Here is a 27,480-nt window from a genome sequence, read left to right on the forward strand (position 1 = left end):
AGATCCTGATCGCTTGTCTTGCTGCCATGCCACACTTTTCCTGTCCTATATTTGGTACCTTTGATTTGCTTTGAACTTAACTGTATCCCTGATGACCAATGCTCCCTCTAAGCTAGGAAGTTTCCTGAGCAAAACCGCTACTTTGTGAACTACTGACACTGAAGTTGTGAGCAAACAATTTGGTTACAGCAGAAATGAGTTTGCTCTGGGGCCATCTTCCTTGAGCAAAGATAAATAGCTCACATTAACTCACCTTAGAGGGAACACTGCTGCTCAATGTTCCAGCCTCTAAACGTGACTTTGAATCTGCCTCAGTCTTCTTTGCTGATAGCTACGTTGCCTACACATTTGTGGAATGTGCCTTTATACATGTCACTTATAAAACCAGCAAACAGCACAGGACCCAGGACAGAGCCCCTTGGCACTCCACCCAAGACTTCTCTGCTGCTTGATAGGGACTGCCTCCCTCCTGGGACAGCATGCAGCCAATTGTCAATCCCCTTGGAAAGAAATGCTACCCAGTCCCCATTTAACTCTCTTGCCCACAAGGATATCATGGGAGTCTCTCAAACGCTTGGCTGAAACCAAGGGGAATGACATCCACAGAAGCCCCATTTGCCCTCCCAGGAGGGTGAACTGAGGAAGAGAAGGGGTTTGCTGCCCTAAGCTTCTTGAACAAATGGAGGCGTACAATAAAGTGATACAACTCTGTGGCTCAGCCACAGACAACAGGCACGGCCAGCTTCACCACTCACACCAGAATTCCCGTGCAAGTCTGCTGCTGTTTCTCCAGGGTTCTGTTATCTTGACTGCAGCCCAGAAGCAGAGTTGGCATGCCTTCTTCTGCACTGAACCAGACTGCTGCCCACCACCCAAGGACTCAGAAAAATATATATACTCAGGCAAGAAAGAAATTATGACCACTTGAAAGTGAGAATCTAATAATTATTTAATTCTTGGTGCAACCAAGAAATTATATTAAAGAGTTGGCACAGCAGTATTTCAGGCAGCCTCTCCAGACACTTGGTAGCAAAGTCTGTGCGGGACAGGATCTCGTTCCACTGGACAAAAGCACACGGAAGCAAAAGCAAAATGCTCCTTTCACAGACGACTGAGGAACAGGAGTTACTTCCCATAAAACTTCTTGTTCAGGAGAAAGATGAGGAGATTAACATTGACTTTTGCTCTGTCAAACAACTTCATGACAGCCACACCTTCGTATTGTAGCTGTAGCAGATCCTGCAACGAGACAGAGAACGGAAGATTTGTATCACTTACCGTGAAGCTTCCTTCTCGGTGGACTGGCAGGGTCGGGTCTTCCAATTGATCCGGAGGGCCTATACCTCCCAGAACTCTCCAGTTGTATCCAAGCCGCATCCCCCTAAGAAAAATAACTTCCAAAACCTCCCCATTAAACATACTCCAATAACGAGTAAACGAGGAGAACAATTTTATTATGCTTCAATGCACCATACAGAATGGATGATTGAACCAGAGTATTGCAAACCACAGTATCGTAACTTATCCCCAGAGAAGGAACCAGCTCCAGAATCCATCTCCAAAACCCAGGAAGCCGTTCAACCTTCAAAGGGCGGGCCGGACCAACCCACTGCCAGTCCACCGAGAAGGAAGCTTCACAGTAAGTGATACAAATCTTCCGTTCTCCGGTGGTCTGGTCAGTGGGTCGGTCCGACTACTGGGACGTAACAAAGCTGTACATCCCTGGGTGAGACTGGCTTCCCTGTTTAGAGTGCATGCTGCAGCACACGCCTCCCAAAGGCCACCTCCGCCGACGCCCACTTATCTACCCTATAGTGCTTGGTAAAGGTATGCACCGACCTCCAAGTTGCTGCCTTACACACAGCTTCCAAGGACGGAAATGACCTATACACAGCTGATGTCGCAGCACCCCTCAAAGAGTGAGCCGTGATCCCATCTGGAGGGGTTTGACCTTGGGCCTTGTAAGCTAGAACAATACATTCCTGCAACCATCTGCTAAGAGAGGAAGTGGAAACCTGAAGTCCCTGTGACCTTTTGCTGAAAGAAACAAACAAGGAGTCAGACTTTCTCCAGTCTTTTGTGCGCTCAATATAAAAACTAAGCGCCCTCTTAACGTCTAGACAGTGCAGCTCCCTTTCCTTGGGAGACTTAGGATTGGGACAAAAATTCGGAAGTACCAACTCCTGAGACCTATGAAAAACAGAATTAACTTTAGGGATAAAGGATGGGTCTGGTCTCAGCACAACCTTATCATTATGAAAGACACAGAGTTCCTTGTCAACCGAAAGGGCTCTCAACTTGGATACCCTACGGGCCGTGGTGATACCCACTAGAAAGAGCGCTTTTAAAGTGAGCTCTTTAATCCCACATGATGCCGTCGGCTCGAAGGGGCGCCTACACAAGGCATTCAGCACTACATTTAGCTTCCATGAAGGGAACCTGTGCACCTGTGGTGGTTTGAGAAGTGCAGTACCCCTCAGAAAGCGTCTAAGATGCGGATGCATTGATAAGGCCTTACGCCCCCGCACCCCTTGGATAGCAGAGATGGCCGCCACCTGTCGCCGTAGTGTACTGGTGGAAAGCCCTTTGTCCGCCCCCTCCTGTAGGAAACAAAGAACCCCTTGAACGTTCACCTTCAGCGGGTCCCACCCCTGTCGGGCCGCCCACGAAGAGAAAACCTTCCAAGTGGTGTTATACACTCTGTTAGTGGAGAATTTACGTGACGCCAACATAGTATCCACCACTCTCCTGGCATAACCTAGCCCTTCGAGCTGCACCCGCTCAACCTCCAAACTGTCAACTGTAACAGGTCCGGCTGAGGGTGTGACATGTTGCCCTGAATCAAAAGGTCGTCCCTCCTCGGTAGCGGCCAAGGTGGCTGAACCGACAACCTCAGAAGTTCCTGGAACCACGCCCGTCTCGGCCAGAAAGGAGCCACCAGCACCATCTCTGCCCTTAACTCCACCACCCTCTGAATCACCCTGGGCAACAGAGGAATGGGCGGGAAAGCATACAGTAGCCCCGTCGGCCACTCGGCACTGAGCGCATCAGTTCCTTCTGCTCTTACGTCTCTGTTTTTTGCAAAGAACCTGTCCACTTGACGATTCTCTGTTGCGGCAAACAAGTCCACCGATACTGGACCGTATCTGTCCACTATCAGACTGAAGGTATCTCTGTGCAAAATCCACTCCGTCTGGTCCAGAAAACGTCTGCTGAGCCAATCTGCCAACAGGTTGTCCTTTCCCGGAACATGAACCGCCTTGATCGACAGGAGGTTGGTCTCCGCCCACTCGAAAAGAACCTTCGCCTCGGCATGAAGAGATTTCACCCGGGTTCCTCCCTGGCGATTCACATACGCTTTGGCTGTTGAGTTGTCCGTTTTTACTAGAACATGGCAACCTATCAGGACTGCCTGCAACCCTAGTAGCCCTAGCCGAATCGCTCTGAGCTCTAAGAAGTTGATACTGCGCTTCATCTCATGGGGCTCCCATTGTCCCTGAATCATTTGATCCTGCGAGTGAGCCCCCCAGCCCCATAGACTGGCATCTGTGGTCATACATACTCTCTGGGGTTCACGGAGTGGATGACCTGGAAGAAAGCGAACCGGATCCAGCCACCACTGTAACTGGGTTGTCACCTCTGACGGCAATGTCACCAGTTTGGGAATTTTGTTCCCCATAAAGTCTTGGAGAGGACGAAGGAACAACTGCAGGGGTCGAGTGTGGAACCTGGCCCAAAACAGCAGGTCCTGACAAGAGACCATCATTCCTAACAACTGCGCTAGAGTCATAACCGACACCCTGCGTTGTTGCAGAACCCCTTGTAACAGAAGACAGAACTTCTCCCGTCTCTCTATCATCAAGAAAGCTCTGTCCATGGTCGTATCTATCTCCACTCCCAAGTGCACTAGCCTCTGTGAGGGAAGAAGATTGCTCTTTTCCAGGTTCACTACAAAGCCGTGACAACGTAACATGGTCACCGTCTGTTGAATGCCCTCCAGGCATTGTTGGTATGACCCCGCCTTCACCAGAATGTCGTCCAGGTAAGGGAACAGGGCCACGCCCTGCAGTCTCAGCTCCGCCACCAGCGTCACCAAAATCTTTGTAAACACCCGGGGCGAGGACTTCAGACCGAATGGTAGGGCCCGATACTGAAAATGTTTCCCCGCTGTAGGAGAAACGCAGAAATTTTCTGTGTGATTCCCAAATGGGAACATGTAAATAAGCCTCGGATAGATCCAAGGAAGCCAGGAAATCCTGTGGCTGAATGGCTAGCAACACCGAGCATAAGGTCTCCATCTTGAAATGATTCGTTTGAACGAACTTGTTGAGCCATTTCAGATCCAGGATGGTTCTGAACTCCCCGTTCTTCTTTGGCACTAAAAAAATTACTGAATAAACTCCCAACGCCTGTTGGGGTATTGGGACCAGCTCCACCGCCCCTATATCCACCAAATGCTGAATGGCTGACAACATTGCTCTGTGAGCGGTCAAATCCCGCTTCCGCGGGACCCAACGGAAACGGTTGGGAGGGGGGGAGTGAAACTCTATGGCGTAGCCCTGTGCCACCACCTCTAGAACCCACCTGTCTTGAATAGACTGATTCCAGGTGTCTGCGAACAGAGAGAGACGACCCCCTATTTTCCCCGTCGCCTGGTGGGAGGCATAGTCATTGGGATCCCCCTTTTTTTGAAGGGGTTTTAGAATTCTGGTCTGACTTTCCAGAATAGTAGGGTTTGGAATCACGTCCCTTCTGTTGCCACTTTCCTCTAAAGGAACGAGAGGAACCTGGTCTAGAAGGCTTTTTGGAGTCTCGAAAGGAAGGAAAGGATTTCCTCTGTTTAGCTTCTTTACCCTTAGAGGGTAGGACCTTCTTTTTATCCCTGTTCTCAATGAGGTACCTATCTAGGTCCTCTCCAAACAACAAGGCTCCTTTAAAGGGTACTGCTGCCACCCTGGCCTGGGCTGCAGTATCTACCTCCCAATTTCGAAGCCAAATGTTGCGTCTGGCCGCCACGCCACATGCCATGGCTCTAGCCGCTAGCTGCACGGTATCCAATGAGCCATCTGCCACGAAGGCAGCAGATAAGGCAATCTTTTTTAGTTCGTCCTTGAACTCCTTAGGAGCTCCACTATCTCCTGCTGCTAAATTATTAGCCCACGTGCACATTGCTCTGGCAAACAATGAGGATGTTGTGGCTGCTTTAATGGCCCAGGCTGTCGCCTCAAATTCCTTGCGCAAGGCCTGCTCTATTCTCCTATCACATGGGTCCTTGGGCAAACCATCTGCGTCCATGGGCAGGACCGAATTAGAGATCAGACTAGTTACAGGGTCATCTACCGTCGGTAACTTTAGCCTCTTAGTGGCCTGCGGAATTAGGGAATAGAGTTTAGAGAGAACTTGCTGGGTGGCCTTGGGTTTAGCCGGCTGTTCCCACTCTGCCTTAACCATAGCAAAAAAGGCAGCTGGCAAGGGAACCACTGTTTGAGCGCTACTCAGTTTTGGCATCATTTCCCCTGAGCCTGTAGTAAGGTCAGGATCCAGTTCCTCCTTTTCTTTAGGAGTTGCCACAAAATTAAGGGTCCTTACAACCTTAGGGAGCAGCTTTGAGTAATATTCGGGGGGGGGGGGAGCCTAGATTGCACTGTAGCAGGCTGTTCCTCCTCTTAGAACATAAGAACATAAGAGAAGCCATGTTAGATCAGGCCAATGGCCCATCCAGTCCAACATTCTGTGTCACACAGCGGCCAAATATATATATATATACACACACACACACACTGTGGCTAATAGCCACTGATGGACCTCTGCTCCATATTTTTATCTAACCCCTTCTTGAAGGTGGCTATGCTTGTGGACGCCACCACCTCCTGTGGCAGTGAATTCCACATGTTAATCACCCTTTGGGTGAAGAAGTACTTCCTTTTATCCGTTTTCACCTGTCTGCTCAGCAATTTCATCGAATGCCCACGAGTTCTTGTATTGTGAGAAAGGGAGAAAAGTACTTCTTTCTCTACTTTCTCCATCCCATGCATTATCTTGTAAACTTCTATCATGTCACCCCTCAGTCGACGTTTCTCCAAGCTAAAGAGCCGTAAGCGTTTCAACCTTTCTTCATAGGGAAGGTGTTCCAGCCCTTTAATCATTTTAGTTGCCCTTTTCTGAACTTTCTCCAATGCTATAATATCCTTTTTGAGGTGCGGCGACCAGAACTGCACACAGTACTCCAAATGAGACCGCACCATTGATTTATACAGGGGCATTATGATACTGGCTGATTTGTTTTCAATTCCCTTCCTAATAATTCCCAGCATGGCGTTGGCCTTTTTTATTGCAAACGCACACTGTCTTGACATTTTCAGTGAATTATCTACCACGACCCCAAGATCTCTCTCTTGGTCTGTCTCTGCCAGTTCACACCCCATCAACTTGTATTTGTAGCTGGGATTCTTGGCCCCAATGTGCATTCCTTTGCACTTGGCCACATTGAACCGCATCTGCCACGTTGACGCCCACTCACCCAGCCTCAACAGATCCCTTTGGAGTTCCTCACAATCCTCTCTGGTTCTCACCACCCTGAACAATTTAGTGTCATCCGCAAATTTGGCCACTTCACTGCTCACTCCCAACTCTAAATCATTTATGAACAAGTTAAAGAGGATGGGACCCAGTACCTTGTTCAGTTCCGCAGGGCCTGTAAGACGACCCTCTTCCGGCTAGCCTATACCTAGCTTGAGAATTTTAATGTAACTTGCCGGATTTCTTTTATATACAGTTGAAATATTTATATTTATATTTATATTTATTAATATTTATTGATAATCATGGTTTTATCTGTTTTTATCTGTTTAAATGCTGATCCCTTTATATGTTTAAATATTGTAATTTTGTTGGATCTATCACTGGAAGCCGCCCTGAGCCACTTGTGGGAAGGGCGGGATATAAATCCCAAATAAATAAATAAATAAATAAAAATACCGAGCCCTGCGGCACCCCACTGCTTACCATCCTCCACTGTGAAGACTGCCCATTTATACTCACTCTCTGCTTCCTATTACTCAGCCAGTTTTTGATCCACAAGAGGACCTGTCCTTTTACTCCATGACTCTCAAGCTTTCTAAGGAGCCTTTGATGAGGAACTTTATCAAAAGCTTTCTGGAAGTCAAGGTAAACAACATCTATCGGGTCTCCTTTGTCCACATGTTTGTTCACCCCCTCAAAGAAATGTAACAGGTTAGTGAGGCAGGATCTTCCCTTGCAGAACCCATGCTGAGTCTTCCTCAATAACCCGTGTTCATCAATGTGCCTACTCATTCTGTCCTTGATAATGGTTTCTACCAACTTTCCCGGTATTGAAGTCAGACTGACTGGCCTGTAATTTCCCGGATCTCCTCTGGAACCCTTTTTAAAGATGGGGGTGACATTTGCTACCTTCCAGTCCTCAGGAACGGAGGCAGATTTCAATGAAAGATTACAGATTTTTGTTAGAAGATCCACAAGTTCAACTTTGAGTTCTTTCAGAACTCTCGGATGTATGCCATCCGGACCCGGTGACTTATTAGTTTTTAATTTGTCTATTAGTTGTAGGACCTCCTCTTTTGTCACCTCAATCTGACTCAGGTCTTTCAACACCCCTTCCAATATTAGTGGTTCTGGGGCGGGCAAACACTTCTCATCTTCCACGGTGAAGACGGAGGCAAAAAATGCATTCAGCTTCTCAGCCATTTCCCCATCCTCCTTCAGTAATCCTTTTACCCCATGGTCATCCAACGGCCCCACTGCTTCCCTGGCTGGTTTCCTACTTCTAATATATTTGAAGAAATTTTTATTGTTGGTCTTTATGTTTTTTGCAATATGCTCCTCATAGTCCCTTTTTGCCTGCCTGATCACAGTCTTGCATTTGATTTGCCATTGCCTGTGTTCCCTTTTATTAATCTCACTTGGACTGGTTTTCCACCGCTTAAAGGAGTCCTTCTTACCTTTTACAGCTTCCATTACTTTGTTTGTTAACCATGCTGGCCTCTTCTTATACCTGTTTGTGCCTTTCCTAACTTGTGGTATGTATTTTATCTGAGCTTCTAGGATTATAGTTTTAAATAGTCTCCAAGCTTCCCCAAGGGTTTTGACCATATTTACCTTTCCTTTCAGTTTCCTCCTCACATGCCTCCTCATCTCAGAGAATTTACCCCTTTTAAAGTTAAATGTGGTTGTGGCGGTCTTTTTGGGCAACTCCCTATTTATACAAATGGTGAAATCAATAACATTATGGTCACTGTTCCCAAGCGGCGCAATCACTTTTACGTCTCTCACCAAGTCTTGGGCATTACTTAGGACCAGATCCAGGATCGCCCCACCCCTGGTAGGTTCTGAGACCATCTGCTCCATAGCACAGTCATTGAGAGCATCAAGAAACTCAATCTCTTTCTCTCGACCAGAACACATATTGACCCAATCAATCTGCGGGTAGTTAAAATCACCTATTATGACACAGTTTTTACATTTAGCCGCTATCTTTAATCCCTCCATCATATTATAATCGTCCTCTCTCTTTTGATTTGGTGGGCGATAACAAACTCCCATAGTTAAATTTCCTTTTGGGCCCTCTATTTCAACCCAAAGCATTTCTAAAAGGGAATCTAATTCTCTGACCTCAGTCTTACTGGACCGTATATCCTCTCTGACATACAGAGCCACCCCACCTCCAACCCTTCCCTCCCTATCCTTCCGATATAACTTATATCCAGGAATCACCGTGTCCCACTGATTCTCCTCATTCCACCAAGTTTCTGAAATTCCCACAATGTCTATGTTTTCTCCCAACACTAAACATTCCAATTCACCAATTTTACTTCGGACACTTCTAGCATTTGCATACAAACATTTATAATTTCCCAAGCAAGCTAGGCCCGCCACCTCGAGACTCTAGCAGACAGTCCATACTGTTTGTCACCATCACAGTGGACAACTCTGATCCGTTACTCGGTAGAAAAATAGAAGCCAACCCTTCATCTCTTTGAGACGAGTCCTCCCGAACCAGAGACATTCCATCTCCTGTCGGCTTTCCCCCAAGATTTAGTTTAAAAACTGCTCTGCCACCTTTTTGATTTTAAGCGCCAGCAGCCTGGTTCCATCCGGAGACAAGTGGAGACCGTCTCTTTTGTACAGCTCCGGCTTGTTCCAGAAAGCATCCCAGTGCCTAACAAACTTAAACCCTTCCTCCTTACACCATCGTCTCATCCACACATTGAGATTTCTAATTTGCGCCTGTCTCTCCTGCCCTGCACGTGGAACAGGTAGCACTTCCGAGAAGGCCACCTTGGAGGTCCTGGCCTTAAGTCTCCCACCTAGCAGCCTAAATTTCTCCTCCAGGACCTCACGACTGCATTTCCCCACATCGTTGGTGCCAACATGCACCATGACCACAGGCTCCTCCCCAGCACTGTCTATCAGCCTATCTACTATACACGTAATGTCCGCTACCTTCGCACCAGGCAGGCAAGTCACCATACGGTCAATACGCGGTTTTGCCACCCAGCTGTCTACTTGCCTAAGGATCGAATCACCAACTACCAAGACCCCCCCCTCTCCCCCTGCCCAGGGATGGTTCCTTGGCGCGAGAGGATACCCGCTCACCAACCGAAGAAGAGGTCCCTTCTGAGGGCGCATTCCCCTTATCCTCAGCAAGGTGCCCTGTTCCCTCTCGACCCTCCCACTCTCTGGCAGCAACGGGGCTGCCAGATTCAGAGTGGGGCTCATCTAATACGCCCCCAAGAGTCTTCCCCAATTGCCTAACTGACCGTCTCTGCTTCTCCAGGGCAGTCACCTCGGCCTCAAGGGTACGAACTCGTTCCCTGAGGACCAGGAGCTTCTTGCATCGAGCACACACCCAAGACTTCTGTCCTGTGGGCAGATAGTCGTATATGTGACACTCAGTGCAAAACACTGGAAAGCCCCCACCCCCCTGCTGGCATTCTACCTTCATGATATATATATTAAATATACAGTCCTCTTTAAATGCTGTTGTTTACGTGGCTCCCCTTCTGGAAGGTCAACTTACCTTATTGGGAGAACAAGGAAATCAGGGATCTGGGTTCCTGGTCCTTAGGAAGCCCCCAGGCAAAGAGCCCTTTAGCTCTCGCCCTTCGGCTCGCGCCAAAGGCTCGCGCCTTTGGCAAGGCGCAGCTTAAAATGCAAAGAGGGTGGAGCAGACCACTCCTAAGCAATCATCAACAATTACTCTCAATCAATCAATCAATCAATCAATCAATCAATCACTTTCACCTTTAGCCCACTCACCCAAACATACAGCAGTTCCCCAGCTATCACAACTCAGCCTTTTCAGCAGTCACCCAAGCCTCAGAATGAAGTCTTTCAAAACGCAGAAATTCTTAGCAACTTCTCCAGCTGTCTCAGCTTATCAGAGCTGCTCTGCTCTGTTCTGCTCCTCTCAGGCCTCTTCTGAGAGTTCACCTTCCTCCCTGTCTGACTGTTGATCAGAGCACTCCGACTCCTCAGCCGAACTTAGGAGAGGTGAATCTAGGCCTAAATGAGACCTGCCCTTAGGTCGCCCTTCCATAGAGTCACTAGGGCTGGTATCTCTGCCTCTTTTCCTTCCCTCTTGTTTCTTTTGCTTCATCGAGGAAGCAGGGGAATCCAGGTGTTGACGGAGATCCTGCCCCAGCTCTTTTAACATTTCTCGTTTAAGCCATTGCAGCAAATTTGCCTTGGCATCCTCCCCTGAAAGATCGGGGTTCTGAGCCTCCTGCTGAGGGGTCAGTGTTCCTGACAGAAGAGGCAGGTCAAACTCACTGGGGGAATTGCTCTTTGAGCTAGCCGCCATTTCGCTGCTTTCCCACGTCACTGGAAACAAAAGTGAAAGTAGAGGCAATAAGAAAATAAAAAGGGCGCGAAGAGCCTAAAATGGAAGGCAGCATGCGTTCACTGCGCCCCCTGTTGGGTCTTAAGGCGTCTTTCCACTCTTCCCTCAGACCCTTAAACTGCCCCCGTGAAGGGTTTCTCCCCGCTGCCATGCATTCACTGCAACGCAGTTTGGGCTCCAGGCAGTTCTTCCCAGGGGTTTTGTCGGTCTTCCCGACCATGCCAGGCCCTTACCCACTGCGGGGCGACTTACCGCGCTGCAGCTTTCGGGCTCCCGCGGCTTTGTGCCGCTTTCCTCCTGCTCTGTTTCTGTCGCGTCAGCGAGGAAACGGAGCTCTAGAGGGCTCTGCCGTCTCAAACGATCGGGCCTACTCGCGAGTACCCCTCTGGCAGCTTGCCCCTCTGCCGGTTTTGTTGGGGACCAACCCCTAAGCTCCCGGCCTTCGTTCTTCCTGCTCGTCCGGATCTTCTGCGCTTTTCCCAAAGGCGCTCGGAAGAAACCGTCCTGCTTCATGCAGGGCCGGGAAAAAACTAGAGAGTTCTGGGAGGTATAGGCCACTCCCCCCCTCCGGATCAATTGGAAGACCAGACCCTGCGATGAGGAGGAGCCTATACCCAGTAGTCGGACCAACCCACTGACCAGACCACCGGAGAAATTCTGAGTTCTCCAAGGCTCTACCAATAAGACTCCTAGCCATGGGAGGGAGAGAAGAAAGGCAGCCTGTCTTGAGCACTATGCTTTTCCTGCCAAAACTAACTGCAGTGGAGGGAGGAACAGAGCTACAACTGGGAAACAAGCATTTGGGGGGGGGGGGGTCATCTTGCCAGTTGCTGCTTGGTAGCTGCTTATTCAGGTAAAAAAACCATATATCTTAAGATCAATCACAGCCTGTCAAAAACAAGAACAGAAGATGGCTGTGCATAAAAGTGAAGGCTGCTTTTCACAAAACTTGCATTATTCAGTTTTTAAAGAGTGGCAACGTTCAGTCATCTGTAAAGATTTATAAATTTAATAAAATCATCTTGATTTATAAATCTTTTAGGGTGTGCAGTTGGCCAGTTTCTAAAATCTGAGCTTGCCAATTTCTTGAAATATCAGAACGCTCCCAAGCTCAATTTACGCTGCTTGTTCTTCCTTCTAAAACCCAAACCCAATTCGGAAGTCTATTGTTTAGCTCCAAATCATTCAGGTAACTTTTTTGTGTATCTTCCATAATGGATGCTTTATTTTGTTTTCTGTTTCCCTCCTGAGTTGAGCTCCCCAGACATGCGGAGCTCCTTGTGGCAGTATTCTTGCTCTCAGCACCAAGCCTCGAGAGGCTCATGGAGTCTGAGGGGATCTGAGTTTGCGCAGAAGTGTGAAGGTATCTCCCCAGATGTAGGAACTGCAGAACTGCTTCTGTCCCCACATCTACCTGTGTCCTTCATAAGCAGCCTGCATACTTAAGGGACTTTATCCCCAGGCATGAGCCAGCCAGCCATTTCCCATATCCCACGTCCAAATTCATTTGACTGGCCATGGGCATGACCATGATGAGTCTTTTCAACTGTTCTTGTGGAACAGCTTCCTGGAACCGGTCAGGAGGCGACCCCCAGGGTGCTTCACTGGCACCACAGTCGTCCTGTGGGATGGAGGTTTATCATCTCTTTGTTAAGCAGCTGACAATTTAATTGCCTATACCTGCTTTGTGATGCACACAAATGTCTTGCACAGTGCTTTATAAGCCACATACAGCTTCTTTCAATGGAGAGAAAGATGTGATATAAATATATCCATAATAAAAATACCTGATAGTGTAACATGAATGTCTCCATCTGTACACCCATGAACTTTGCTTTTACTTCAAAATCTCCAACTTCTTCTGTTGGACCAATTTCAAATATCACATTTTTGAATCTATAGGAGTCGGAGAGAACATAAGAACATAAGAGCCATGTTGGATCAGGCCAATGGCCCATCCAGTCCAACACTCTGCGTCACACAATGGCCAAAAAATTTATATATATATATATACATACATATATACACACACACACACACACATACATATATATACACACACCGTGGCTACTAGCCACTGATGGACCTTTGCTCCATATTTTTATCTAACCCACTCTTGAAGCTGGCTAAGCCTGTAGCTGCCACCACCTCCTGTGGCAGTAAATTCCACATGTTAATCACCCTTTGGGTGAAGAAGTACCTTCTTTTATCCATTCTAACCCGACTGCTCAGCAATTTCATTGAATGCCCACGAGTTCTTGTATTGTGAGAAAGGGAGAAAAGTACTTCTTTCTCTACCTTCTCCATCCCATGCATAATCTTGTAAACCTCTATCCTGTCACCCCACAGTCGACGTTTCTCCAAGCTAAACAGCCCCAAGCGTTTTAACCTTTCTTCATAGGGAAAGTGTTCCGAAACCTTTAATCATTCTAGTTGCCATTGGGTAGCCTCCCTGTCATCCACCCAGTATAGCCTTCCCCACGTTCTTGCAGGATTGGCTTGCAATCCGTCTCTGCCATGCCATTGGCTGATTCTGCTCTCCCCCACCCACCCCCATTAGGCAAGAACCCCATCAGAAGGCCACTGACCTTCAAGGGAAACAGTTCTCTGCTGACAGGGGCTTAGTGATCAGTACTGCCTCTCCTCAGGGCCTGTTGTAGGAAGTTCAGGACAGTCTGAGAATAGGCAGGGCGGCGCAAGAGCAGGAAAGGCGGCAGAGCAGTGCGAGAGCGGGCTAAGCGGCGGAAGTGTGGGCAGGGCACCAGGAGAGCAGGCAAGGTGGTGCCACGGCAAGAGCGGGCAAGGCAGGACAAGAGCAGATAAGCCAGCGCGAGAGCAGGCAAGGGGGCAGTGTGAGAGCAGGCAGGGCGGCGGGGCAGGCAGGCAGTGGGGGAGAGCAGGTAGGACAGTGGGGAAGAGCAGGCAGGGCAGTGGGAGAGCAGGCAAAGTGGTGGGAGAACAGGCAAGGCGGCAGTGCAGTGCGACATGAGAGCAGGCAGGGCGGCAGGAGAGCAGACAAGGTGACACAGTAGAGATGACAGCAACGGTGGAGGGTAAAACAGGGAAGATTTGTGGTGCCTGGCCCCTCCCCCAGCCCCTCCTACAGAGCTATGGGCCTATGTTCATGAGACAAAACAGTAGGGATCCTTCTCTTCAACTGACACAAAAGGAATGTTCATTCACAGCAAGGAGGAGCCAGTTACAGCAGCAGATAGACTGCTGCCTTTCCACCTGGAAATACTCTTCACTCTTTCTGTTCTAATTAGGCTACAGTGGGCTCATATGACAGAATGGACTCTGAGGGAGAGGCCTTTCCTCCTGGGGAACCACTGCTGCCAATCTCCAGGTGAGGGCTGTAGAAGCTGGCTGGGTGATTTCAAGCCAGCCTAACCTGCCTCATGGGGTTGTTATTGTTCAGATCAAAGGGGGGAGAGGAGAATGATGTAAACTGATGTACTGATGTAATGGCTGAGGACTCCTCCCTATTAAACAGTCTGTCTCTGAAAGGTATCACTGCAGGCCTCTAAGGAAGACTCACTGGGGCCATCTGACCACAGCTGCCAGTTCCAGGCTGGTGAAAAATTCCTGGAGATTCTGTTGTGGAGTTTGAGGAGGGCACAGGAATTAGGGCTTCAAAGTGCGGTCTTCTGGACCCAGGTTCTTGCTGTAAAAACGGATTGATTTTGGACCAATCACAGACTTCCAGCCTAACCCACCTCACAGGTTTGTGAGAATGATGCCAGCTGCTTTGGTCCCTCCTCACCACCTGGAGAAAGGCAGCCTAGGTAGAGGCTGCAGAGAGAGGGAAAGATGAAAAGCTGAAGACGGAGGGGCAAATAAAGGGAAGGATGTAGGTTGCCAACTCCAGGTTAGGAAATTCCTGGATATTTAAAGGCTGGGGCCTGGAGAGGGTGGGGTTTGAGGAGTGGGACCTCAAACAGATAAAATGCTGTTTCCTCCTATGGAACCACCAGAGATCACTCAGCTTTACAACTGCTCTCTAGATAACAGAGATCAGCTCCCCTTGAGGTGGGGGGAAGTTAATGCCTTCACTTGGGTGGTGGGAAGACAGCAAGGGTGACAGGCACTTGGCAAGAGCCTCCTTCTACAGCCCATTGTATTTTTCTTCACAACGGGCCTTACTCTTAGTTTAATATAAAAGCTAAAAGGTTCAGCAAGACTCCAGGTGAAGGCTGCTGAGATGGGGGCACCAGCAGCAGTCACAGCCGGGAGATTTCCCTTTGTTGTTGTCGTCAAGTGATTCCAGTCTCCTTTTGGGTTCATCATTTGTGAGCTGAGAAAGAGACAGGCCTAATTGGTTTTTTAGGCCTGTCTCTTTCTCAGCAACAATTAGATCAAGTGACATATGAACAAGTAATGATAATGGGAGATTTTAATGGTACGGTTAAAAATATTTTGGACAGATTTAGGAAAAAAAATAATGAAGGGAAATTACTAAAATCATTTTTTGAATTAGTGAAACAAGAAAGTCTGGCAGATATATGGAGGAAATTTAATCCTAAGGTGCATGATTATACCTTTTACTCAGCAAGGCATAACTCTTTCTCAAGAATTGATATGCTATGGACTACAAGATTCGGGACTTATAACGAAAGAAACAGAGATTCTTCCTAAAGGGGGGGTAGATCACAATCCATTAATGTGGATGGCAAAATGTACGAAAAAGACAAGGAGGTGGAGGATAAATGAAGATTTGTTACAGAAAATGGAAATAGTGGAGACTCTAGAAAAAGAAACTAAAGTTTTCTTTCAAATAAATGAAAATGAGGACACTCCATTTCAGACAATGTGGGATGCGTATAAAGCTGTAACAAGAGGTATTTTAATTACAATGAACAATAAAGATAAAAGAGCTAAAGAGAAACAATTGCTGGACATACAAAAAGAGATTGCAAAGAGAAAAGGAACTAAAAAAAAAAGACCGGGGGAAAAAATAAATTTATAAGGGAGATTACAATATTACAGAATCAATTGAGACATTTGTTAAACAAAGAGGTTGAATGGAATCTCAAAAGATTGCAACAGAAATCTTTTGAAGGGGCAAATAAGCCTGCAAAATGCCTGGCTAGGCAAATGAAAAAAAAAAGGGAGAATAAATTTATCAACAAAATTGTATTAGGAGGTAAAGAAATTGTAGACCAAGCAGGAATTAAAAGAGAATTCTATAAATATTATGCTAAGTTATTTCAAGGCCAAAAGGTGGAGAAAAGAAAAATAGATGCATATTTACAGAAAATTCAGGTAAATCTTTTGACAGTAAATATGCAAAAGATTTTAAATGAACCAATTGAAAAAAATAGAAATTGAAGCAGTAATAAATTCAATGAAATTGGGAAAGGCACCAGGTCCAGATGGTTTTACAGCAAAATTTTATAAAGTCCTCACAGAGACATTAGTACCAAAACTTCAGAAATTGATGAATATTATAAGGATTGATGGGAAAGTACCAAATACATGGAAGGAAGCAGTAATTTCGTTGATACTGAAGAGAGAGACAACACAAATGTAAAAAATTATAGACCAATTTCACTACTTAATAATGTCTATAAAATATATGCTAGGATATTAGCAGAACGACTCAAACAGCATTTGAATAATTTCATCAAAGAAGAGCAAGCAGGATTTCTTCCCAGGAGACAAATCAGAGATAATATCAGAATGGTTATAGACATTGCTGAATACTATGAGAAGCACCCTGAAAAAGAAATGGCATTATTCTTTGCAGACACAGAGAAGGCTTTAGATAATGTGAACTGGGATTTTATGTTTACAGTGATGGAGAAATTGGGACTAGGAGAAGATTTTATAATGGTGAAGGCGATATATACTGAACAACAAGCAAGACTTTGTATAAATGCAGATTTGATGGGAAAAAAATGATAATTAGTAAAGGAACAATACAAGGTTGCCCTCTATCTCCATTGATATTTATAATGACACTAGAGATTTTGCTTATGCAAATACAAGAAGATAAGGAAATAGAGGGGTTGAAATTGAAAGGTTTTTCTTACAAATACAGAGCATTTGCTGATGATGTAATGTTTATCAATGAAAATCCCATATATGTAACACCATTGCTGCTTCGTAAGATACAAGAATATGGAGAACTGGCAGTCTTCTATATAAATAAAGAAAAATTGAAAATTGTGTGTAAAAATAGAACAAAAAGTCAACAGGAAGAATTGCAGAGTGCAATTCAAAGGTAAAATATTTAGGCCTGGAAATTACTATGAAAAATATAGACTTGTATAAAAATAACTATGAGAAGCTCTGGCGTAAAATTGGTGGAGATCTGATAAAATGGAATAAATTGAACTTGTCTATGCTGGGCAGAATTGCTGCAATAAAAATGAATGTTCTACCAAGAATTATGTTCTTATTTCAAACAATTCCAATCGTGAAGGACAATAAACTATTTAGTAAATGGCAAAACAAAATTTCAGAATTTGTATGGGCCAGGAAAAAAACACGAATCAAAATGAAAGTCTTAACCGATGCAAAAGAAAGGGGAGGTTATCAATTGCCGGATCTAAAATTGTACCATGATGCAGTGTGTTTGGTGTGGATTAAGGAATGGATGACATTACTAAATAAGAAATTGTTGGTTTTAGAAGGCTATGGAAATATTTTTGGTTGGCATGCATATATGTATTATGGGGAAAATAAGATGGATGGCTTTTTCTCACATCATTATACAAGAAGAAATCTGCTAAGTACTTGGTTAAAATACAAAAAATATGGTGATGAGAGAAAGCCGCTATGGATTGTGCCAACGGAAGTAATAAAGTTATCTTCGGAAACTGATGAAGGGATGTGGCTAACGTTTATTCAACTATTAAAAATACAGGGAGGAAAGGTGGAACTAAAATCGGCTGAAGAATTACAGTATAAATATAATTGGTTTCAACTGCAACAAATTAAGAGTTTGGTGGAACAGGACATTAAAAATGAAGGTATAAGATAGGAGCAAATAGAATTGGAAATAACGCTGTTGGGCGAAAATGAAAAGTTGATTTCAAGAATTTATAAATTATTATTGAAATGGTCTACGGAAGATGAAGAAGTTAAATCTCAAATGATAAAATGGGCAATCAATTTTAACAAAGAAATACAAATGGAATCATGGGAATATTTATGGAAGAACTCTATGAAGAAATTGACATGTTACAAAATTAAAGAAGATTGCTTTAAAATGCTATATAGATGGTATATGACACCAAAGAAATTGGCAAAAATGAATAATCACGTGTCAGATAGATGTTGGAAATGCAAAAAACATGAAGGATCTTTCTATCATATGTGGACTTGTGAAAAGGCAAGACAATTTTGGCAAATGATTCAGAAAGAAATGTCAAAAAAATTAGGTTATGACATTAAGAGGTCTCCAGACTTTTTTCTGTTAGGATTACAAAGGGAAAGTTTTCCGAAACAAGATAGAACGATGGTGTGGTATCTGCTTTCAGCTGCAAGGACATTATATGCGCAGTTATGGAAGCAGGATAAAATACCAGAAAAATGGGATTGGATTTTAAAAGTTATGTCTTGGAGTGAAATGGACAAACTTACAAGAATCTTAAAAGATTATGATTTGGAGAAGTTCAGAAAGGAATGGGAGAAATTCCAAAAATATGTTGAAAAATACTGGAAGGTAAAGGGACATTTAGTGATTTCTGATAATAGCTGAAGCTTTGTGGAATAATGGACTAAATCCTATTAAGAAATAATCCTTATGTTATAAAGAAATAATTTCCTTTTGTTTTTATTTTTGATGAAGGTGAAAGAATAAGAATGAAAATGTACATATAGGGTTTGATTTCTCTTATACTCATTCTTTTTTTTCTTTTTTATTGTGATAAGGTTTTAATATGGAGATTCTTGGTTTGATAAAATTATCTTGTATTTTTACCAATTTAAGTAAACACCGGCGGGGGTCATAAAAAGGGGGGAGAGGAGGAGGGGGGGGAAGTGTAATGTATGGGTATAAATTTGTATCGATTCTCTCATTTCTTTAAGAATATTATAACAATATATTGCAAATTAATAAAATTGTTTTACACATAAAAAGAGAAAGAGACCGCCTTCCCCACCTTCCTACCATGAAATGTTGCCCTGCAGTTCAATGTTGGCCCCTCCATCTGCCCATATGGACCACTGACACCATCTCACTTGACTTCATTTCATTTTGTTCTGTTATAGGTTTACATTATGATTTCAGTTTCTTTCTCATCATCCTTTAAATTGTTTCAGTCTTAAAGAATTTATGTTAACTGGTTTTTAATGTTTTCAAATCCAAATAAATAAATAAATGAGACACAAAGGAACTTTTAGATTCAAACCCAGTAGCAACAAAGAGACCAACAAGATTCTTTGGAGACTTGCCTACTTTTCTCACCGTTGTTCCACGTGCACATGATGCCCAAGTGTAGCTTTCTATTACTCCTCACCCCTATGGAATCATAGAGTTGGAAAGGACCTCTAGGGTCACCTAGTCCAACCCCCTGCACAGTGCAGGAAACTCACAAATACACCCCCTACATTCACAGGATCTTCAGTGCTGTCAGATGGCCATCTAGCCTCTGTTTGAAAACCTCCAAGGAAGGAGAGCCCACCACCTCCTGAGGAAGCTTGTTCCATTGAGGAATCGCTCTAACGGTCAGGAAGTTCTTCCTAATGTTGAGCCTGAAACTATGCATGGGATTTTTCCTACCAAAATGCAAAACTTTAAACTTATCCCTGTAAAAATTCATTTTATTGGTTTTAGCCCAGTTTCCCAACCTGTCAAGGTCATCTACTGTATTTGAAACCCCTCCCAATTTAATATCATCTACAAATTTAATAAGCATTCCCTCTATTCCTTCATCTAAATCATTTATAAAGATGTTGAACAAAACAGGTCACAGGACAGATCCTTGAGCCACTCCACTTGTTACTCCTCTCCAAGAGGACGAGGAACCATTCACAAGCACTCTTTGGGTGCAATCTGTCAACCAGTTACAGATCCACCTAACAGTAACAGGATTCAAATCACATTTAACCAACTTGTCAACAAGGACAGTATGTGGAACCTTATCAAAAGCCTTACAGCAATCCAGATAAACTATTTCTACAGCATTCCCCTGATCCAGCAAGGAAGTCACTTTCTCAAAAAAAGAGATCAGGTTAGTCTGACATGACTTGTTCTTGAGAAAACCATGCTGGCTCTTAGGAATCACAGGCATCTTTTCTAAATGTTCCAGGACTGTTTGATTTGTTCTAAAACTTTTCCAGGGATAGACGTCAAGCTGACGGGTCGGTAGTTACCCAGATCCTTCTTTCCTCCCTTCTTGAAGATGGGGACAACATTCGTCTGCCTCCAATCTTCCGGCACCTCTCCTGTTCTCCAAGAATTCTCAAAAATAATAGCCAGAGGCTCAGAAATTAATCCGCAAGCTCTTTTAGAACCCTTGGATGCCGTTCATCTGGCCCTGAGGACTTAGTTTCTCTTAAAGAAACTAGGTGTTTATGTACTACCCCTATGCTGATCCTAGGTTGGAACTCCATACCCTCGTTATATGTTGTTTTTGCCATGCTGAGCACTGTTTCCCTCAGAAAAGAAAACGAAGGAAAAGTACAAACTGAGCGGTTCCGCCCTCTCTTCATTACCTGTCACAATTTCATTTTCCTGCCTTGCAATGGGTCTGCCACATCCTTGCGCTTTTTGTTACTCTGAACATAAGAAAAGAACCCTTCTTTGTTGATTCTAGCATCTTTGGCCAGCCTAAGCTCCTACTGAGCTTTAGCTTTCCTAACTTTTTCTCTACAAGCACTGGTGATTTGTTTATAGCCATCCTTGGTTATAAGGCCCTCCTTCCAATTCCTAAAGGAGTCTTTTTTATTTCTCAAGTCTTTAGAGAACTGTTTAGGGAGCCACCTTGGCTTCTTTAGGTTTCTCCCATTTTTTCTTCTCATAGGAATTGCCTGTGATTGCGCTTTCAGTATTTCACTTTTAAGAACATATATATGAAGTTGCCTTATTCTGAATCAGACCCTTGGTCCATCAAAGTCGGTATTGTCTACTCAGACTGGCAGTGGCTCTCCAGGGTCTCCAGCTGAGGTTTTTCACGCCTACTTGCCTGGACCCTTTTTAGTTGGAGATGCCGGGGATTGAACCTGGGACCTTCTGCTTACCAAGCTGATGCTCTACCACTGAGCCACCATCCCTCCTCAAATTTCCACCCTTCTTGAACCCCCTGCTTCCTAAGTATTTCTGACCCAGCATAGTTCTAAGTTTGTCCAAGTTTGTCTTCACCTCTCCCTATGCAAGCCCTTCAGTTTCTTGCCCCTCCTCTCCTATTTCTACACAAAGCGTGCACAATGGTGTTTGTTGACATCCTGGTGTACATGAGCCAGGCTTGGAAATAGCGTTTAAAAGTTAAAGAAAGATAACAAGCTAAATAGTTTCAAGCCACATTCTCAATGTTCTGCTTGGCTTCCTAAAGTGCCTCTAGAGAAAGGGGATTCCGGAAGGTCCTTGGAGGGCCCGCTACTCAAGGAGGCTCTTGAAGGAGGAGAGCGACACTCACTGGCTGACTTGCAGATCCTCAATCTCCAGCAGGACTCCCTTTTCATGCAGCCTGGCTGCTGTATACTTGAGGAAAATCTTCTTGCTCTTCTTTCCTTTCATTTCCCGTGGCTTTTTTGAGACCCTGAAGGAGAGAAGGGAGAGCATTTGCAAAGCAAGCTGCAGTAGGTCTCGAGGAGGAGCCCGAGAGTCCTGGATGGCAGCCACAGGCATGCGAGGAGGCCCTGCCAGGGAGAGGTGCTCCCCCCCTCCAGGGGTCAGTGATGCCCTCCAGATGAAGGAAGAGGAGGAGGATGCTGGCACCTGCTCACACCACTTGAGGAACTGGCCAACCAACCGGAAAGGGGGCCTTTTTTCTTTCCTTCCTTTCCAGCCTCCCTCTGCTTTCTGTAAACCACCCCCCCACCCCGGGACTTATTGAGAACCAATAGCGCAATTCACACGGCCACTGACTTTCCCTTGCTGGCCAAGTTATCCAAGCAGGTTTTGATGTAGCTCTTGTAATAATCCACTTGCTCTTCATAAAAATTTGCCTTGGAGTTCAGTGCATTGTATGTCTGCTGCAGTTTCACTAATTCAGCTTTTCTTCGTTGGCGGTAACGCCGCTGGTTCCGGATGTCCTATCAAATGACAAATTTCTCAACTCATCAAGGGAATAGAGAAATTCCCACTCCTGTGTTAAGAACTGGGAGAATTAAAAACCTGGCTGCTGTCAAGACCTGGGGTGGTCAAAGACCTGGGGTGGCCAAACTGTGGCTCGGGAGCCACATCTAGCTCTTTCATACATATTGTGCGGCTCTCGAACCCCCCCCCCCTTCTCTATAAACCACTTATCCAAGCTAAGCCAGCTGGTGGCTTGGAGAATGCATTTAAAGTTGCTTTGTTTCCAACTCTCTCTCCCTCCCTCCCGGCTCTCAAACATCTGACACTTATTCTATGTGGCTCTTACGTTAAGTGAGTTTGGCCACCCCTTGTCAAGACCAACTCTGAAGTCAAGAGTTTTTGTCACGGAGAGCATCCCTGGCCCAGGGACAGCAGCAGCCCATCGATGCCCCACATTCATTCCCTCAGCACTTGCCTTTGCCACGTCATTGATCAGGTCCTGATATCTGTTTTTTGGATTCACTGTGCCCAGCTCTGCCAGCTTCTTCAGCCCCAGCTTGATCTTTCCCTTCTTCTCCTGAAGGCTCAGGTGACTGTCCTCCATGACAGCTTTCGATTTCTTCATCTTGTCAGGCGTTTTGGCATCCCGAATAGCTCGTCTCTGCATCACCCGCTGATGCTCTGATTCCTGGACAAGATAATCAGATGGGCTGTTGCAAACCACTTCTTCTCTAAGCTCTGTTCCCAATCCCGCCACCCGCTGTACCCTGCTTCAGCCCTGTCCTCCTGATCTTAGGAAGGAGAATACAACAGGAATCTGGGGGTGCCCTAGAGACTAATAATACAAACACGCTCTCCTGAGTCAGCGCTTACTTCATCCAATGCAGTGGAGTGCAAATCCACCAGATGCTACACCGTTTTGAGTCTGCCGGCATCTCTGCAATTCTGGCAAAGCCGCCCCATGGCTGCCGTGGGAGGCAGAGCCTGCCGTCCCTCGGCTGCTGTGGGAGGCAGAGCCTGCTGTCCCTCGGCTGCCGTGGGAGGCAGAGCCTGCCATCCCTCGGCTGCCACAGTCACATAGTAAAGATCCTTCTGCTAGGGGGATCGGTGCTGCCAAAGCAACATTTTAAAAAAATCTGCACAAGCCATCAGAGCTCCAACATGGCCACTGAAAATCCTTGCTGGGCCAAAGTCTCAAATGGTCCTGTCTCTTTCTAGAAACACTTGGGAGTGCCAGGAAGGGTGTGTGGGGGCAGTGGAGGGGCAGGTGTGTTAAAAAGAGACCAGTTCAAAGCAGGATGCAACTGCAAGAGCCGTCGCTCAGCAGGAGTGTGAGACATCCCCAACTGTTGTTAGATGGTCAAAATGTCAAAAATGGTGCTTGAGGCAGCCTGATAAGCAGAGAGAAGAGTAAGTTACAGAGGTGCGGCTGAGGTAAGACATGGGCTATGCCAGGCATGAGCATGTATAGGTGAGTAAGGAGTCCCTGTTAAGACCTGGTTGAGAAAGTCTCAAATGAATGTGAATTCACGCAGTTGCTTTGGCATTCCCCTTTTGTAGAAGACGAGCCACTTTAAGATGACTGTTTTGTGTCACATGGAGAAGTTCTTTGGACAGGCCTAAGCCAGGAAAGATCAAAGTTTTCTCTAGGGACCTTGGCGCCCACTCTCTCCTGCAGCTGCTGTGGAAAGGAGACCACTTTCTCCTAAGAGAATTTCCAGAGGATTCCTGCTTTCTGAGGAAGGCAGTTTTGAATATGTGCATGCGATAATCTTGTCAGCCTCTCAGGTGCTCCAGGACTCAAATTTACTTGAGCCTTTAATAAACATGGATGGGCATTTGAATCCTCCAGGCTCTCCTGTCCTTGATCTGGGGACCTGAAGAAATTAATATTTGTAATACCACAGAAAGCTTATCCTCTTCTCAAAAGCTCACCCTCCACTCCCCACCCCCCGGTGATCCGGGCATCAAACGGAGGCCACCTGGCTCCCCTTATCCATGGCTGAAGACAACATGCCCATCCTTCCCAAAACGGTCTCCTCCTTCATTCCTTCCCACAGCACCTGCAGAAGTCCGCCCTGGCCAAGGAATGCTCGTGCTGAAGTCTTCACTGGAGACGAGACAGCAAGTGTCGTCTGGTCCCAGGACTAAGCATCTTCGCTGGCTGTAGGGTCAGGGTTCCTGAGCCTCTCCTTTCTCTCTCTTTCTTGTCGTTGGTAAGAAGCCGCCTTGGCGGGAGGAGGGGGGAGGAGAGGCCTGCCACCTATGGCTTTCTCCTACCTAGGACAAGTTCTTACTATCAGCAGCCTAACAACCAGCGGAAGCACCCAGACCTATGTTTGGACGATGTTTTCAATCAAAGGCCCCTTTTTGTAACACCCCACCCCCGGTGTGTGTGCATGTGTCTGTTTGTCTGTCTATCTATCTATAAATAAATCCCACCAGGTGGATTTAAAATGCCTGAGCTCTTGACTCACGGAAGCTGATGCCGCAGTGCATTCTAAGGTACCACTGGCTCCTATTTTATTTCACTGCTGCTGACTATCACGGTCCCTCACCATCTGGCAGCCGGCAGGTGACCACCTGGGTCTGGGCATACAAAGCACAAGTCCTCCTCCGGGGTGGGCCCCTGAGTGCCTCGGCTGGAAATGCAGACACACACACACACACACCCAAAACACACGCACTTCCCATACCTGCTCCGCGGTGGCTGCAGTTTCCAGGATCTCAGTCAGTGTCTCTCCTGGCTGGAAGCGGATGACGTCCACAATTAAACGTTTTGTACTAGGGGGGAAAGGATGAAAGCCATTGCATTTAACTTCTCCCCTGCGCAACTGAGAGCACCACTATTTCCAACTGAGAATACCGGGTATTCTGTCCCTTCAGGCTGTCTTGCTGCATCCCTCCAAAGGACAGAGCTAGAAACCGCCACCACCACGGTGCTGTCAGAAGATTTCACAATCTGGCTGCATTAAGGGACCTCCCAGATGACAGCGAGGCCCACAAGAAAAACTGCCAATGGGACTTCTTTTGACTTTTTAATTTTAATTTTGTTATGATCGGAATTTTAATGTTTTATCTGTTTGTTTTATGGTTCTATGCTTTTATGTTGTACATCACCTGGAGCCTTGAACAAGCAGGGATAGGGCGGTTAACAAACAAATAATGATGATGATAATAATAATGAGAATATAAAACTGATCAGGAATGGTTATGTGTCAAGGGAAGACCGCAGAAAACACAGAATGCATTTTTCAACTGCAAGAGTCCATGAAATCTTGTGGGTCAGATCAAAAGTCTATCAACCGTTACATCATCTCTTCAAAGGTGCATAAAGTTCACACGCAGAACACAAGAGCAGCAGCTGTTCCCTCAGAACCAACGGGAGCTGAAAATACTGTCTTGGCTGCAGTGAGTTTTGCTTCTGATGACTACAGCTCTTTTGGAAATTTTATCCAAGCCTTTTAAAAACCCACTACTGCTATTCAGTATTCCACAATCTAACTGGAAGACACCTAATGCAAGACCTTCTAAAGAACCCCCTCAAAAAAACCCCCTCCAAACTATGCTGCCTCAAATTCCACCATGAAAGGAGAAGTCCCCAACAGACATCACTGCATCCATAAGCTATATATGCAAATAAATACTTCTTCTTGTGTCTTCTCAGCTGCAGAGATTTGTTCCAGTGGCTGAGCACAGAATCTGAGCCTTCAGGACCTTAGAATCATAGAATCATAGCTGGAAGGGACCTCCAGGGTCATCTACTCCAACCCCCTGCACAATGCAGGAAACTCACAAACACCTCCCCCTAAAATCACATGATCTTCGTTGCTGTTAGATGGCCATCTAGCCTCCGTTTAAAAACCTCCAAGGAAGGAGAGCCCACCACCTCCCAAGGAGGAAGCCCTGTTTCAAACAGCTATTCTTCTCCCTCCAGACACATCGCATCTGCTGTGAACTTCATCATTCCGTAATGCTCTCCTCACCACCCAGGCTGATACGTCAAGATACCTTATCGGCAGTATATTCATCCATAAGGCATTGCATCATTAGGGCAGACATGAGAGCAAACTAGGGAACTTGGATTGGGTAGATCTCAGCTCAGCTTTGAAGGAAACTGGACACTGGCCTAGCCTACCTTAGACCTGGTGGGTTGTGGCCAGGTGAAAATGGCACTACCTCACTTGCTCTGTCCTGACCTCTGCCCAGAGTGGGAGAAACAGCTAAATGCAAGTGGGATTAGCACTATGAAAAACAGTTAAGCAAAAGAGAAGGTGTCCCTAGCTCTCACTGACTTGAGCAGAATTGTCTTTGCATCCATCTCTGCATTCTCATCTCCAGGAACATCAAATTTATTAGTCAGGGTCAGAGAAACTTCCGTCTTGGCCAGCATCTCCTTGCTAGCATCACTCGTGTTGCCAGGCCCTTCCCCTGAAAAAAAAGGGAGAGTGGAGAGCTGTGAGGTTTACTCTTTTAGCACCTTCTGCCAAAGCAGGCTTTTTGTCAGTGCTTTTAAATGCTGAGTTTTTTCTAAGTCCCCCTTCTTGAACAAAATGCTTCCCACCAGGGAGACAGAGAATGGAAGGTTTTTATCCCTTACTGTGAATCTCCCTTCTCAGTAGTCTGGGGGTGGGGCAATCTGAACTTATGGGAAAACATTCCTGTCTAGAGGCAGAAAAGGTCACTGATCTTTTGAGATTCCTGAAAGGAGGGGCTTCTCTTTCTAGCCCCAGCCTGGTTCCAAAGCAATACAGCTCCCACGCCAAAGTAACTGGACAACTAAAACTCAAGCCAGAAAGCCAAACCAAAACATCAGCACAGAGAACAGAGTGACAGACAACCCATGAGGATCAGAAGGGAGCCCTTCAGATATACAAAGAGATTCTCTAGTGCTGAGGTAGCATACCTGAACTAGCCCAAGAGCTGTCCCCTAAAGAGACTGGGTTCTCCCCCGACAGACCATCTCTAAGGCGGGAGAAAGCCAAGTCGCTGCTCCTTTGATCCTGTAGGAAGATCCAGGTCTCCAGCCTTATATGTCCCTTATATGCCAGGAGGGACGGTGGCTCAGTGGCAGAGCATCTGCTTCATAAGCAGAAGGTCCCAGGTTCAATCCCCAGCATCTCCAACTAAAAGGCACATAGGTGTGAAAAACCTCAGCTTGAGACCCTGGAGAGCCGCTGCCAGTCTGAGAAGACAAAACTGACTTTGATGGACCAAAGGTCTGATTCAGTATAAGGCAGCCTCATATGTTCATATGTTCAATACAACCTCTGACCCATCTACTAATGCTAGAAGTTGAAACCCTACCTGCCAAGGAAGCTTTTCTGAAGGACACAAACATGGTGCCTGATTTGTGAAAGCACTTGATCCTGTCTAGGTAGAAGTTCAGCACTCTCTTTACATCTAAACAGTGCCA

The 27,480-nt window shown here is 45.9% G+C and overlaps 1 protein-coding gene across 1 annotated transcript in view; it reads right to left on the bottom strand.

The window, feature by feature from the left end:
• Positions 1–931: 931 nt before the first annotated feature.
• The window catches only part of IQGAP1 (IQ motif containing GTPase activating protein 1), a 121,585-nt gene continuing 95,036 nt past the window's right edge, over positions 932–27,480 (bottom strand). The window contains exons 32-38 of the mRNA XM_060260413.1: positions 26,360–26,495; positions 24,761–24,848; positions 22,540–22,752; positions 21,915–22,081; positions 21,463–21,585; positions 12,667–12,775; positions 932–1,239 (exon numbers count right to left, since the gene is read on the bottom strand). Of these exons, the coding sequence (XP_060116396.1) occupies positions 1,126–1,239; positions 12,667–12,775; positions 21,463–21,585; positions 21,915–22,081; positions 22,540–22,752; positions 24,761–24,848; positions 26,360–26,495 (950 nt within the window). The 3' untranslated portion in view covers positions 932–1,125. The remainder of the gene's footprint in view (positions 1,240–12,666; positions 12,776–21,462; positions 21,586–21,914; positions 22,082–22,539; positions 22,753–24,760; positions 24,849–26,359; positions 26,496–27,480) is intronic.

This window comes from Heteronotia binoei, chromosome 19, assembly GCF_032191835.1.
Source record: "Heteronotia binoei isolate CCM8104 ecotype False Entrance Well chromosome 19, APGP_CSIRO_Hbin_v1, whole genome shotgun sequence".
Lineage (NCBI taxonomy): Eukaryota > Metazoa > Chordata > Lepidosauria > Squamata > Gekkonidae > Heteronotia > Heteronotia binoei.